We start from the raw sequence: 13,804 nt of genomic DNA, 5'->3' as shown, positions 1-13,804 counted from the left end.
TCGGCATCGAATGGAAGGAGCGCGAGACAGCTGTCACAGGTATAGATTGTAGTTTTTAATTTATTTGACTGATACTGTTTATAGAGGAAGTTGATCTAACAATTCTCTCTTTGATGGTTATAGAACGCTGGGTCTACCAAACCACAGTCCATGAGACCATCGAGGAAGTTGAGGAAGTTGAGGAGACTGTTGAACAGACCGAAGTTGATTTGATCCTTTCTCGCGAGCAGCAGATTAAGATTGAGGATGCCAATGTCACCAAGATAACTACCACAATCGATAAGACCACGGAGGTTATTGTCGAGGATGTTACTACAGTTGAGACCAAAATCGCAGTCGATGACGAAGAGAAGGAGGTCACCAAGAAGGTTGTTCACATTGAGACTGGAACTGCTCCTAAGGCAGCCATCTCTAAGGAGACCTCATGGTTCCGTCGCATTGGCTCTGGAGCTAGAACAGCCATTAGTGGAGCATTGGAGAAGGTTGATGGCGTTTGGAAGAAATCTGTCGAGGTCATAGTCACTCGCAAGGGTAAGGTCGATGAGGCTGCACCCATTGCCGAACACTCTCTCGTGTACTATGATGATGAAGTATATGATTCTGTGTTGGTTGAGAAGGACACTGGCAAGAAGCACGTCACCCAGCTTTTGTATGACACTAAGGAGAATGTGTACTATGTCTACTACCGCTGGAGTGAGACCGACTACAAGCTTGATGGACCCCACAAGACAATTGCGGAAGCCAAGGAAGCCTTCAAGGTCACCTATGTAACCATCTTTGGCATCACTTGGACTGAGCGCGAAACAGCTGTTTCTGGTAAGGATCTATACCATCTCTACTATGTACTGTGAGGCTATATATGAATGATGTTTACTAATCTATCTACTGAATGTTCACTCTATTATAGAACGCTTCACCTACCAAACAATCACACATGAGGTAGTCGAAGAAACCGAGGTGATTGAGGAAGTAATCGAAGAGACAGAAGTTACCACTGTTGTCACTGAAGAAACAAAGAGTACCACTGGTGATGTCATTATCAAAGAGGAAACCAAGACCATCAACCAAGGAGAGGAGATCATCCTTGAGCACCACGAGCAGAAGGAGACAGTCATTGAACCCAAGGATGAAGTAGAAGAGAAGGAAGTGACTGTAGCTGGAGAGAAGAAGGTCATCGAGGTTGCCACCAAGATTGAAAAAGGAGTTGTCACTCAGCCAGCCGTCCCCAAGAAGGCTTCATGGTTCCGCCGTGTTGTCAAATCAGGTGAAGACACAATCAGGGGAGTTGGATCAGCTGTCGCTGGTGCTGCAGAGAGCGCTGCTCATGGTGTTGGTCAAGTTGCCCAGGATGTTGCCACTGGAGCTGAAGGTGTTGCATATGGCGCTTTGCAGAAGGTTGACGGTGTCTGGAAGCGCACAGTTCAAGTCCTGACCATCCGTAAGGCCAAGGTTGATGAAGTTGCTCCTATTGCCAAGCACTCATTCGTATACTATGATGAAGATGAAGTATATGACTGTGTCTTTATTGAGAAGAGCACTGGCAAGAAGTACGTTACGCAGCTCTTGTATGACACTAAGAAGGAGGTGTTCTATGTCTACTACCGCTGGAGCGAGACTGAGTACACACTTGATGGACCACATGAGGATGTAGAGAGTGCCAAGGAAGCCTTCAAGATCAGCTACACTCAGAAGTTCGGCATCGAATGGAAGGAGCGCGAGACAGCTGTCACAGGTATAGATTGTAGTTTTTAATTTATTTGACTGATACTGTTTATAGAGGAAGTTGATCTAACAATTCTCTCTTTGATGGTTGTAGAACGCTGGGTCTACCAAACCACAGTCCATGAGACCATCGAGGAAATTGAAGAGGTTGAGGAAGTCGTGGATGAAACCACCGCTGAAACCATCATCATTCGTGAGCAGGACCAACACGTTGTTTTGAAGGGATCAGATCACGTTGTAAAGACGATCGAGGCTAAGCCCGATATTACAATTCCTACCTCTGAGCAAGTTGTTGAACAAGTTATCACGGACGTTGTTGTGACTGAGACAAAGGAGGAGATCAAGAAGGACATCGTTCCTGTTGAGAATGACAAAGACACCACAACGACCACGATCACTGAGACTGTTACGATCCATAAAACAGAGGATAAGACCCCTGTGATTGGAGGAAGCAAGATCAACGAAGTCACTGTCATTGATAAAACGAAGGAAGATGATGAGATCAAGGAGACCACTGCTACAGGTTCGGATGTGAAGGATGCTCCTGCAGTTGTGGAGACCAAGGAAGGAACTATCGTCCCTGAACAAGTGAAAGACAAAGACACCCCAACAGCCACTATCACTGATGAAACTGTTACGGTTGTAGAAGATCATCAAGTCACTACAGATGTGGAAAGCCAAGAAAAACAAACCACTATCGATGAGGAGGTCGATACTGTCGATACTGTCGATACGACTGTTCCCATCAAGAAGACTATTGCTTCAGGCTCAGATGTGAAGGATGTTCCTGCAGTTGTGGAGACCAAGGAAGGAACTATCATCCCTGAACAAGATAAAGACAAAGACACCCCAACAACCACCATCATTGATAAGACTGTTACGGTTGTAGAAAAGGAGCAAGTCACTACAGTTGTGGAAACTTCAGAAGTACAAATCACTGTCGATGAGGAGGAGGTCGATACTGTCGATACGACTGTTCCCATCAAGAAGACTACTGCTTCAGGCTCAGATGTGAAGGATGTTCCTGCAGATGTGGAGACCAAGGAAGGAACTATCGTCCCTGAACAAGATAAAGACAAAGACACCCCAACAACCACCATCATTGATAAGACTGTTACGGTTGTAGAAAAGGAGCAAGTTCCTACAGTTATTGAAACTACAGAAGAGCAAACCACTGTCTATGAGGAGGAGGTCGATACTGTCGATACGACTGTTCCCAGGAAGGAGACCACTGCTACAGTTCCAGATGTGAAGGAGGTCCCTGCAGTTGTGGAGGTCAAGGAAGAGGTCATCGTCCCTGAACAAGATAAAGACAAAGACACCACAACAACCATCATCACTGATGAGACTGTTATGATTGTAGAAAAGGAGCAAGTCACTACAGTTGTGGAAACTTCAGAAGTACAAATCACTGTCGATGAGGAGGAGGTCGATACTGTCGATAAGACAGTTCCCATCAAGAAGACCACTGCTTCAGGTTCGGATGTGAAGGATGTTCCTGCAGATGTGGAGACCAAGGAAGGAACTATCGTCCTTGAACAAGTGAAAGACAAAGACACCACGACGACCATCATCACTGAGGATACTATTACGATTAAAGAACAAGAGCAAGTCACTACAGTTGTGGAAACTACAGAAGAACAAAGCACTGTCGATGAAGAGGAGGTCGATACTGTCGATAAGACTGTTCCCATCAAGAAGACTATTGCTTCAGGCTCGGATGTGAAGGAGGTCCCAGCAGATGTGGAGACCAAGGAAGGAACTATCATCCCTGAACAAGTGAAAGACAAAGACACCACAACAACGACCATCATTAGTGAGACTGTCACGACTGTAGAAGAGATACAAGTCCCTACAGATGTTGAAACTCTAGAGGAACAAACCACTGTCGAGAAGATCATCATTAGCAAGGAGGCTATTGCTACAGCTCCAGAAGCGAAGGATATTCCTGCAAGTGAGGAGGCCAAGGAGGGTGTCATTATTGCCGAGAAGAAGGATGACAATAATGTCACAGAGACCACCATCACTGAGAAAACTGTTACGATTCAAGTTGAGGAGCAAGCCCCTGTAGTCGAGCAGACGAAGAAAGATGAAGTCCAAGAGACCACTCGCGTCAGGGAGACTTGTATCGTCACTCAGCCTGCTGTTCCTAAAGAGACTTCCTGGCTCCGTCGTATTCTTCCAGCTGGTGAGGCTGTCACAAAGGGTGCTATTCTCACAATTGGAGGTGTTGCATATGGCGCTTTCCAGAAGGTTGACGGTGTCTTGAAACGCACAGTCCAGGTTTTGACCACTCGTAAGGCCAAGGTTGACGAAGTTGCTCCCATTGCCAAGCACTCATTTGTCTACTATGATGACGAGGTGTATGACTGTGTCTTGACTGAGAATGGTACAGACAAGAAGTATGTCATTCAGCTGCTGTTCGACTCTAAGCAGAAGGTCTACTATGTCTACTACCGCTGGAACGAGACCGAGTACACACTCGATGGACCTCACGAAGATGTTGATCGTGCCAAGGAAGCCTTCAAGGTCACCTACACTCAGAAGTTCGGCATCGAATGGAAGGACCGTGAGAATGCTGTTTCAGGTAAGGATAAGGAGTAGTTGCTCAGTATTTGTTTGTGCTAAAAGAATAGGGCCAGAGAGTGTCAAAGATACTGACTGTTATGTCTTTGGATGTGTGTAATAGATCGCTTCACCTATGTCCACCAGATCTATGAGACCTATGAGGAAGTCGAAGAGGTCGAAGAGATCGTGGAGGAGAAGGATGTCGAGGTCACTGTCGTGGAGGAGAGACAAGCAGTCATTGAAGGAATCCCAGTACAGGAGGAGACTACCACTACCACCACAGAGACCGTTACTGGTGAGATTAAGGTTGAACAGACCGATAAGGCCGAGGTCATCACTCATGAGGACAAGAAGGTCATCAAGGCAGTTGCCACTGTTACCCATGTGGGAGAGGTCCCTCAACCTGCCATCTCTAAGGAGACCTCATGGTTCCGTCGCATTGCCTCTGGAGCTGAAGCAGCCATTAGTGGAGCATTGGAGAAGGTCGATGGCGTTTGGAAGAGATCTGTCGAGGTCATAGTCACTCGCAAGGGTAAGGTCGATGAGGCTGCACCCATTGCCGAACACTCTATCGTGTACTATGATGATGAAGTATATGATTCTGTGTTGGTTGAGAAGGACACTGGCAAGAAGCACGTCACCCAGCTTTTGTATGACACTAAGGAGAATGTGTACTATGTCTACTACCGCTGGAGTGAGACCGACTACAAGCTTGATGGACCCCACAAGACAATTGCGGAAGCCAAGGAAGCCTTCAAGGTCACCTATGTAACCATCTTTGGCATCACTTGGACTGAGCGCGAAACAGCTGTTTCTGGTAAGGATCTATACCATCTCTACTATGTACTGTGAGGCTATATATGAATGATGTTTACTAATCTATCTACTGAATGTTCACTCTATTATAGAACGCTTCACCTACCAAACAATCACACATGAGGTAGTCGAAGAAACCGAGGTGATTGAGGAAGTAATCGAAGAGACAGAAGTTACCACTGTTGTCACTGAAGAAACAAAGAGTACCACTGGTGATGTCATTATCAAAGAGGAAACCAAGACCATCAACCAAGGAGAGGAGATCATCCTTGAGCACCACGAGCAGAAGGAGACAGTCATTGAACCCAAGGATGAAGTAGAAGAGAAGGAAGTGACTGTAGCTGGAGAGAAGAAGGTCATCGAGGTTGCCACCAAGATTGAAAAAGGAGTTGTCACTCAGCCAGCCGTCCCCAAGAAGGCTTCATGGTTCCGCCGTGTTGTCAAATCAGGTGAAGACACAATCAGGGGAGTTGGATCAGCTGTCGCTGGTGCTGCAGAGAGCGCTGCTCATGGTGTTGGTCAAGTTGCCCAGGATGTTGCCACTGGAGCTGAAGGTGTTGCATATGGCGCTTTGCAGAAGGTTGACGGTGTCTGGAAGCGCACAGTTCAAGTCCTGACCATCCGTAAGGCCAAGGTTGATGAAGTTGCTCCTATTGCCAAGCACTCATTCGTATACTATGATGAAGATGAAGTATATGACTGTGTCTTTATTGAGAAGAGCACTGGCAAGAAGTACGTTACGCAGCTCTTGTATGACACTAAGAAGGAGGTGTTCTATGTCTACTACCGCTGGAGCGAGACTGAGTACACACTTGATGGACCACATGAGGATGTAGAGAGTGCCAAGGAAGCCTTCAAGATCAGCTACACTCAGAAGTTCGGCATCGAATGGAAGGAGCGCGAGACAGCTGTCACAGGTATAGATTGTAGTTTTTAATTTATTTGACTGATACTGTTTATAGAGGAAGTTGATCTAACAATTCTCTCTTTGATGGTTATAGAACGCTGGGTCTACCAAACCACAGTCCATGAGACCATCGAGGAAGTTGAGGAGGTCGAAGAGGTCGTGGAGGAAACTGTAGCCAGGGAGATGATCAGTCTGGAACAGGTTGTTGTCATTGAGGACAACGCTATTCGTAAGGAGAATGAGACTATCGTTGTCGAGGGCGGTAAAGTTATCGAGCAAGTTCAGACCACGGTTGTTGAAGTTGATAATCAAACCCAGACCAAGGAGGTTCTAGCTGCGCGTACTGACCAGGACAATGGAGGTGTTACCATCGAGGCAACAATTGAAACAGTAGTTGATCACACAGCTGTGGCTGGTGTTGATGCTGGTCTCACTAAGGAAGTTGTTATCGTTCAGGAGAGTGGTAAGATCAGCCAGCCCGTTGTGCCCAAGGAGACTTCCTGGTTCCGTCGGGTCATCTCTAGCGTTGGTGGCGCAGCTAATGTTGTTGCCACCACTGCTGGAGACGCCGCTAATGTTGTTGCCACCACTGCTGGAGACGCCGCTGCTGGTGCCCTCCATAGGGTTGATGGAGTTTTGAAGAGAACCGTTGAGGTATTGACTATTCGTAAGGCTCATGTCGACGCAGTTGCTCCTATTGCCAAGCATTCGTTCGTCTATTACGACGAGAGAGATGTCTATGATGCTGTCTTGATTGAAAAGGACACTGGCAAGAAATATGTCACTCAACTGCTCTTTGACAGCGATGAAAAGGTCTACTATGTCTACTACCGCTGGAGTGAAACTGAATACAAGATGGATGGACCTTATAGGACAGTTGAAGAAGCCAAGGAGGCCTTCCAGATCACATACAGAGTACAGTTCGAAGTTGACTGGAAGGAGCGTGAGACCGCCAGTTCTGGTAAGTTTTAATATCAAACACTGATTAATTTTCTTCAAGTTTTCAGGGGACTGACACTATTGGGTGAGTTCATTTCTGACTAACTGTATCCTGCATGCTTCTATAGGTCGATTCATCTATGTGAAGACAGAGTATGAGACCATTGAAGAAACTGAGGTTATTGAACAGGTGGTGGATGAAACTGAGACTCAGGTAACCATTGTGCGCGAGCAGGAAGCCAAGGTTACGAAAGACAATGCCATCGAAGCCCAGACTACGACTACGACTACGACTACGACCACCACGACAACCGCCCAGAAGGAGGATGTTCCCGTCCTTGATGAAGAGGAGATTACCAAGGAGATCATCACAATTCAGCAAACCGGTGTTGTTGCTCAACCTGCTGTCTCGAAGGAGACTTCGTGGTTCCGTCGCATTCCTTCCGAAGCTGCGACTGCTGCTACTGGAGCCTTGACTCAGGTCGGTGGCGTCTGGAAGCGTACTTTCCAAGTCCTTACTACTCGCAAGGCTAAAGTAGATGAACTCTGCCCCATTGCCAAGACTTCTTACGTCTATTATGATGATGAAGTCTACGACTCGGTTCTTGTAGACAAGAGCAGTGGTGTGATCCATATTATCCAACTGATCTATGACAGCAAGGCTAAGGTTTACTACATCTACATCCGTTGGGGTGAGAAGGACTACCAGTTGAAGGGACCCCATGCCACGATCGAGGACGCCAAGGCTTCGTTCTATCTCATCTTCAAACAGTGGTTCGGATTGGAGTGGTCTCAACGCCAGACTCAGCACAGTGGTAGGTTGAATTTGGCACAGTTCACATGAAAATATTCATTTTGGGTATAGTTTTTCTGATCACTAATAATATTTATTACTATACTATGTTTCGATAGATCGATGGATGTATCAGATCAGAACCTATGAATCCATTGAAGAACTTGAAGAGGTTGAGGAGATTCTGGAGGACTTTGAGGTTTCGAAGGTTACCGCTCATCAGCAACAAATAATCGTGGATGGTAGCGTTCAGTCGACTACTCAGAAAATCACTACAACTCACGATGACACTGTCGCCAGCACAGTCAGCGAGAGGACTCTCTTCCAGGAAGGAGGCTCCACCATGGACTCTAAGGTGCTTTCTCAGGCCCAGTACGAAACTCTGACCCGTGCTGGAGGTGCTACCGCCGGTACTGGAGGTGCTGGTTCTTCTTCGAGCTCGACAGTCATTAAGAAGAATGTCTTTGACATCAATACCTTGCCTTCGTTACCTATCGAAGCCGGCATTGATCCCAACACCGGAGCAAAGGTGGAAGTGTCTGAATTCACCTCTAGCACTGTAGAGATCCAGAGAGAATCAATGCCCACACAATCGCGCCCTCGCGCCTGGGTCTCTCTTCACGTTGGAGGCTGGCAGAATGCCCCTCATGAGTTGCAAGGATTTATGCGTCTCGACGACCAGTCTGGACAGCATCTGATGGAGCAAGCTCGTGATGCGGCCCATGGTAAGGCGCAAGAGGCTACTCGAATTGATAACCTCCGTCTACCTGAGATTGTCGCTCTCTTTGCTCAGAAGTTGTACGGACATTTTGGTGAGGAGCTTCCCGAAGAGCTATCTTTTGAGCGTCTGAGCGCCCTGGGGCCTCACAGAGGTTAAAGAACAAGTTCATGGTGGTCCAATAATTTGAGTAATCGCAAAAAGAGATATTTACATATTTAAAAAAAAAAAAAAAAAAAAAGATAGGAATATTTATATTTGTATTTGAATAAATCAATAGTTAAAATTTTATTAAATTTTATTAATTTGCTTCGTATTAAAAAAAAAGGAAAAAAAAAAAAAAAAAAAAAAAAAAAAAAAAAAGAGACACACTAAGCAGAGCGCTCTGGCTCGCCAATGATAGCGAGGAGAGTGCGGCGATAATCTCCACTTGTTTCGCCTTTGATTCTGTCGCGTAGAGATTTCTTATACTTTGCAGCGTAGGCGGCCTTAATGTCATTCATAAATGGTTGCGACCTGTTCCTAACGAGCAGGCGTGTCAACGATGCATCGTCCGTTCCCATACCCTCCATGGCCTTCTCCAGGTTTTTGGCAATACAATGAGCAGGACTATTGATCCAATTGACTGTGTTATTTCAAAAGAAAAACATAAAAGGTCAGAGAACGAGATGTTAGCACATATTACAAGGTTTATGTTCAATAAATGTCTATAAATGGCTTGTTCATGTTGTCACGAGTTGTTTACCTAAATAGCAAAGTGCAGTCTTAATCCAGCCCGAGAACTCCTTCTTGATAACTTTGGTGAATTTCTTCTTGTATCGTGATTGATATTGTTGGAAGACAAGGCGCAAATGAGCATCGGGTCTGTTGGTGAGAATATGGATAAAATGCGATTCGTCTGTGCCCATGCGTCCTTCTCCAGCCTTGTATAGACTGTGAACGTCTGCTTCCACATTATATTGATAATGTCCAACCTCATCCCTCGTACCCTGGCATTAAAATAAATGTGGCCGTTAGTTTGTTTTATTTATTTATTTACTTTTTTTTTTTTTTTTTTTTTTTTTTTTTGAAAAGACATATTTGCCAACTTGTTAAGAGCAACGTTAAAAAAAAAGAGAAAAAAAAAAAAAAAAAAAAAAAAACTCACCTGCATACAGACCATAAACAACTTCTCAAGATACCCGCTCACATCCGATTTGACATCACTTTCCAATGATTTATGGTATCGGGCATAGTACATTGCCTTGAGCTGCGCCATATCTGCATTCGTTCTTCCGACCAGGACTTGGATCAAGCACTATAAGATAAAATGAAGGAATGGCATTATAGGATTTGTTAAAATGGGTTTTGCTTGCAATGCCAATATTATATTTTTCCCTTGCACTGAGCCTATTGAGCTGTTTTCGAGGTATGTAAATTGCCGACCATGACGATATTCACTGTTTTTAGATTAAAATTTGCATTTGGACTCTTTTTATATCCTTCTCCTGTTCATGTTGAGAGAGCTACTCCAGATTTCCAGATTTTTTTTTTTTTTTTTTCACCACTCTCGCCCACATACTCTTGGGGTCAAGCTTATTGTCATGTTTTTTTGCGAAAAAAAAAAAAAAAAAAAAAAAAAAAAAAAGAGAGAGAGAGAGAGAGAGAGAGAATGTTACTTACTCTTTCGTTAGTTCCTGCACCGACAACTGCTTCATGAATAAGTTCAGCATCCAGAGTAATTGGTGGCAAAATCAAATAGTGTAGTGCTCTTCCAAAATGTCCACTGGTTTCCTTTTGTAGCACCTCCACCAAGTCTCGACCATAAAACTGCCTATAGACCGATGTGACCATAGCCAGATGATCTGGTGTTCTGTTGGCTGTGGTCAGATAAAACAATAAGAGCATATGCATGTAAATCGACTTTGTTTTTTATTTTTATTTATTTTTTTGAAAGTAATTATAAAATGACGCTTACCAACAACACTAATGACACGCTTTTCATCCGTGCCAAAGCCTCTGCATGCAGCATGAATGGTCTCTGCATCCTGTTGTGGTGTTGGTATATTGCTCATGCCCGTTGGTTGGAAATAACTAGATCCTACAGGTGCCATTGTAGGGGCATGTTGCATTGTAGGAGCATGTTGCATTGTAGGAGCATGTTGCATTGTAGGGGCATGTTGTAGTGTTGGAGCATGTTGCATCGTTGAATGAAAAGGCGCTGTAGGAGGTGGCACAGGAGAAGTAGCTGTAGGAGGAGCGTATCCGTAACCTGCTGATGCAGGAGGAGCCTGTGGTGGGGGGTATCCATGTGCAGGGGGCGCTTGTGGTGGTGGGTATCCATAGGCTGGTGCACCTGCAGCAGGATATCCATATCCACCCGAGGCAGGCTGCGGAGGATATCCTGGATAACCAGCGGGAGCAGGATATCCGCCAGAAGCAGGGACTGGAGGGTATCCAGGTCCTGGGATGGGAGTTCCAGCAGCATATTGCTGTTGCGGAGGATAGGCGGGATAGCCATAGCCTCCTTGGTTTGGTGGGTAGTAGGACATGTGGAAATGATTATTAAAAAAAAAAAGAAAATGTGATGGTGAGTTTGAGGAAAAAAGAATTAAACAAAAATGTTACATTTTATAATTTTGGATTTTCGTGACAAGTTCAAAAATAAAAATTTCAAACAAATGTTTGGCACCGCCACGACTTTGTGTTGTGATGTTTCTCTTAGGTGGCAATGCTTAGTCATAGTCACACATGGCAACCTCGGTCGGATTGGTCATTTTGCCACAATTCAGGTTACAAACTACAGGTTTAAGCGGATCGAGACTTTCTCGTTTTTCATTTTATTATTGACAATTTCTATTAGATGGTTCATTGGAAATAAAGTGGACATGTACTAAAGAAAAGCAACAATAAAACTATCAAAAAAAAAAAAAAAAAAAAAAAAAAATCGAGAATCATTCCCAACTATTAAAAAAAAAAAAAAAAAAAAAAAAAAGGAAAAGAAAAAAAAATAGTTGGAGAAAAGAAAAAAAAAAAAAAAAAAAAAAAAAAAAATACCACCAAGGAATTATGATGGATTTGAAAAGTGCCTTTTATCCAAAGGAAAATCGGCTAGGATGAACCATGGGCGGTATTGAAGGTGAACTTGGACGACTCCCAAGGAACATCAATTCCGAGAGTTTGTTGAACCCCGCCAGTGCAAAATCAAAGCACCGATCATCATTCATCCATGTTGAGGAGGACGCCGACCAAGATGAGCTCAGTCGAGAACTATGGGTGTTGTCGTGGTCAGTAAAGGTTGCAGTCATGTTTGTGTTTGTTTTCGTGGTGGTATTGTCTTTAAATTTATGCTGTTGCTGTTGTTGTTGCTGTTGAGGATTGAGATAGTTAGAGTCATAACATTCAAAAGGATATTGGAGATAGTTGGTGGGGGTGTAGTCATCATCGGGGTCATTAGGGTTTATGGCACATAAGATGTCACCAGGATTAAGATTCGCGTCTTTTGTAGACTGCGTAGTGTTGCTGCCTGTAATGCAAACAATTGGAGGGGTGCTCTCTAGAGCTGCAGAGTTTGTCTCATCAAACTCCACAGGCAACGAAAAATCCATCTCATCCTCTTCGATCATATCGGACCAAGACTTGCCAGATTGGAGCAAGGAGGTGATCGGCCAGCTGGAAGAAGAACGAGTCTGTTCAACAAAACTTGATGAGGATCGACCGGCTCCATAGTCATCCTCCATACGGAACAAAGAGTCAATCTCTTCGTCTTCTGCCTCTTCTTCCTCATCGGCAGAGCCGGTGACGTATTCCTCGGTGGAGGACTCGGATGAGGGAGAGGAGCCCATTGAGGAAGCGTCAAAGACCAAGTCAGAGTCAACACGTTCTTCACTGCAGTTCTCCATGGCAGCATAGTCCTTGATAAATAGATCTTCACCCAAAATGATGTCAATACGATGGAGGAGCTCCAAGGCTTCAAAACAGTCCGCGCGCTCGTTCGGATCTACACACAAGACACGCTGCAGGAAATGGAGGGCACTCGAGGACAACTCTGGGAACATGTCACGGAGAATGTTTGGGTTTTGAACATATGCAGCAAATGTCGCGTCCATGTCTACGCGCGACAGCTTCCAGGGGTTACGACCGAACCGTAGGTTCAAAAAAATGATTCCCAGGGACCAGACATCGGATTTCGAAGGGAGGTAGGGACGTCGACCGACTAGGGATCTGGTTGGCTGTTGCTCAGGAGCCATGTAAAACGAGCTACCACAGCCAAAATCAGAAGAAACCCGCTCCCTGGTTGCTAAGCCGAAATCGGCGAGCTTCAAGGTACCATCGCTGGCAACGAGAATGTTTTCGGGCTTGATATCGCGGTGGAAGACCTGGCGACTATGTGCATGTGCCAAGGCAGAGGCGATTTGGATCATGGCATCGAGAACGGAGCTATCTGAATGGACATTGAGGAAGCGGCCGGGCGGGCTAGCCAACGGAGTAAAGTCCACGCCAGAGTCACGTACGACAGCATGTTGGGATGTGATGGCGTCGTAAAGATCACCGCCGGAGCAGTACTCCATGACCAAGTAAAGGGAGTCTTTGGTTTCGATCACAGAGACCATATCAACGATATGAGGATGGTAGCCGTTATGAACAGATGACAGAGAAAGGTGAATGTCGATTTCCTGACGTTGAAGAAGCAATTGAGTACCAGTCAAGCCCTTTTTTGAAAGACATTTGATAGCCTTGTATTCGGGAACGGAACGAGCGTTGTTAGAGACGATTTTTGCAAGATATATGCAACCATAGGTACCATAGCCAAGGATGTTCAGGATTTGATACGAGACTTGCTTGGTACTATCACGCAAGAGCTCTCCGATTCTTTCTCTTGGACTAGTCATTGAGTCGATAGTGGACAATTGATTCATAGTAGATGCAGGATCGTGTGGAATGTATAGCTGAAAGCAAAGAAAAAAAGAAAAGAAAAAAAAAAAAAGGAGGGGGGGGAACAGCGTAGGTTTGATGTGCGAGATGATGTTTTTTTTTATTTTTTTTTTTTTTGCTTCGCAGAGAAAAGGATCTTTTTCAAGGAGACAAAAAGCGGAGACAAAAATGAAGGGACGGTTGGATTGAATGACTCGACCGAGCGAACCAAGTGTCCTACTGGGAGTTGTTCAGTATGTCAAGAGATTAAAGAGAAAAACGGAGGAGCTTTGTGAGGGCTTTTGTACAAGAGAATGGAATAATATGTAGTTTTGAATGACACACACCAGATGATGTTTTTAAAGCTTTTTGATTTTGTAACCGTGCTTTTCTTTTTCTTTTTCTTTTTCTTTTCTTTCTTTTTTCGGTTTTTGCTTTTTTTTTTTTT

The 13,804-nt window shown here is 44.7% G+C and overlaps 3 protein-coding genes across 3 annotated transcripts; all 3 read right to left on the bottom strand.

Annotated features, from left to right (window-relative positions):
- Window positions 1-6,978: 6,978 nt before the first annotated feature.
- Window positions 6,979-7,790, bottom strand: BCR41DRAFT_176132 (hypothetical protein). Its single transcript, XM_022019733.1, has one exon. It carries the CDS (start codon window positions 7,674-7,676, stop codon window positions 7,044-7,046), a length of 633 nt encoding a protein of 210 aa, XP_021877198.1. The 5' UTR covers window positions 7,677-7,790; the 3' UTR covers window positions 6,979-7,043.
- A 1,037-nt stretch (window positions 7,791-8,827) lies between these two features.
- On the bottom strand, window positions 8,828-10,943 carry BCR41DRAFT_327475 (hypothetical protein). The gene is made up of 6 exons (XM_022021657.1): window positions 10,548-10,943; window positions 10,421-10,490; window positions 10,126-10,322; window positions 9,611-9,760; window positions 9,209-9,452; window positions 8,828-9,088 (listed from the first exon to the last, which is right to left on the bottom strand). Exons 1-6 carry the CDS (start codon window positions 10,644-10,646, stop codon window positions 8,835-8,837), a joined length of 1,014 nt encoding a protein of 337 aa, XP_021877197.1. The 5' UTR covers window positions 10,647-10,943; the 3' UTR covers window positions 8,828-8,834.
- Window positions 10,944-11,498: 555 nt separating this feature from the next.
- BCR41DRAFT_361579 (kinase-like domain-containing protein) lies at window positions 11,499-13,424 on the bottom strand. Its single transcript, XM_022025563.1, has one exon. It carries the CDS (start codon window positions 13,359-13,361, stop codon window positions 11,535-11,537), a length of 1,827 nt encoding a protein of 608 aa, XP_021877196.1. The 5' UTR covers window positions 13,362-13,424; the 3' UTR covers window positions 11,499-11,534.
- Between the last annotated feature and the right edge of the window lie 380 nt (window positions 13,425-13,804).

This window comes from Lobosporangium transversale (assembly GCF_002105155.1).
Source record: "Lobosporangium transversale strain NRRL 3116 chromosome Unknown BCR41scaffold_49, whole genome shotgun sequence".
Taxonomy (NCBI): Eukaryota; Fungi; Mortierellomycota; class Mortierellomycetes; order Mortierellales; family Mortierellaceae; genus Lobosporangium; species Lobosporangium transversale.
The sequence above is the reverse complement of the archived record's forward strand: the minus strand, read 5'-3'. Positions and strand labels throughout refer to the sequence as shown.

Coding starts and splice junctions, on each gene's coding strand:
- BCR41DRAFT_176132 (XM_022019733.1), bottom strand. CDS start 7,676: ATGGGGTCCCTTCAACTGGTAGTCCTTCTCACCCCAACGGATGTAGAT.
- BCR41DRAFT_327475 (XM_022021657.1), bottom strand. CDS start 10,646: ATGCAACATGCTCCAACACTACAACATGCCCCTACAATGCAACATGCT. Junction 10,323..10,420: donor GCGTGTCATTAGTGTTGTTG/GTAAGCGTCATT, acceptor ATCTGACCACAG/CCAACAGAACACCAGATCAT. Junction 9,089..9,208: donor GACTGCACTTTGCTATTTAG/GTAAACAACTCG, acceptor GAAATAACACAG/TCAATTGGATCAATAGTCCT.
- BCR41DRAFT_361579 (XM_022025563.1), bottom strand. CDS start 13,361: ATGAATCAATTGTCCACTATCGACTCAATGACTAGTCCAAGAGAAAGA.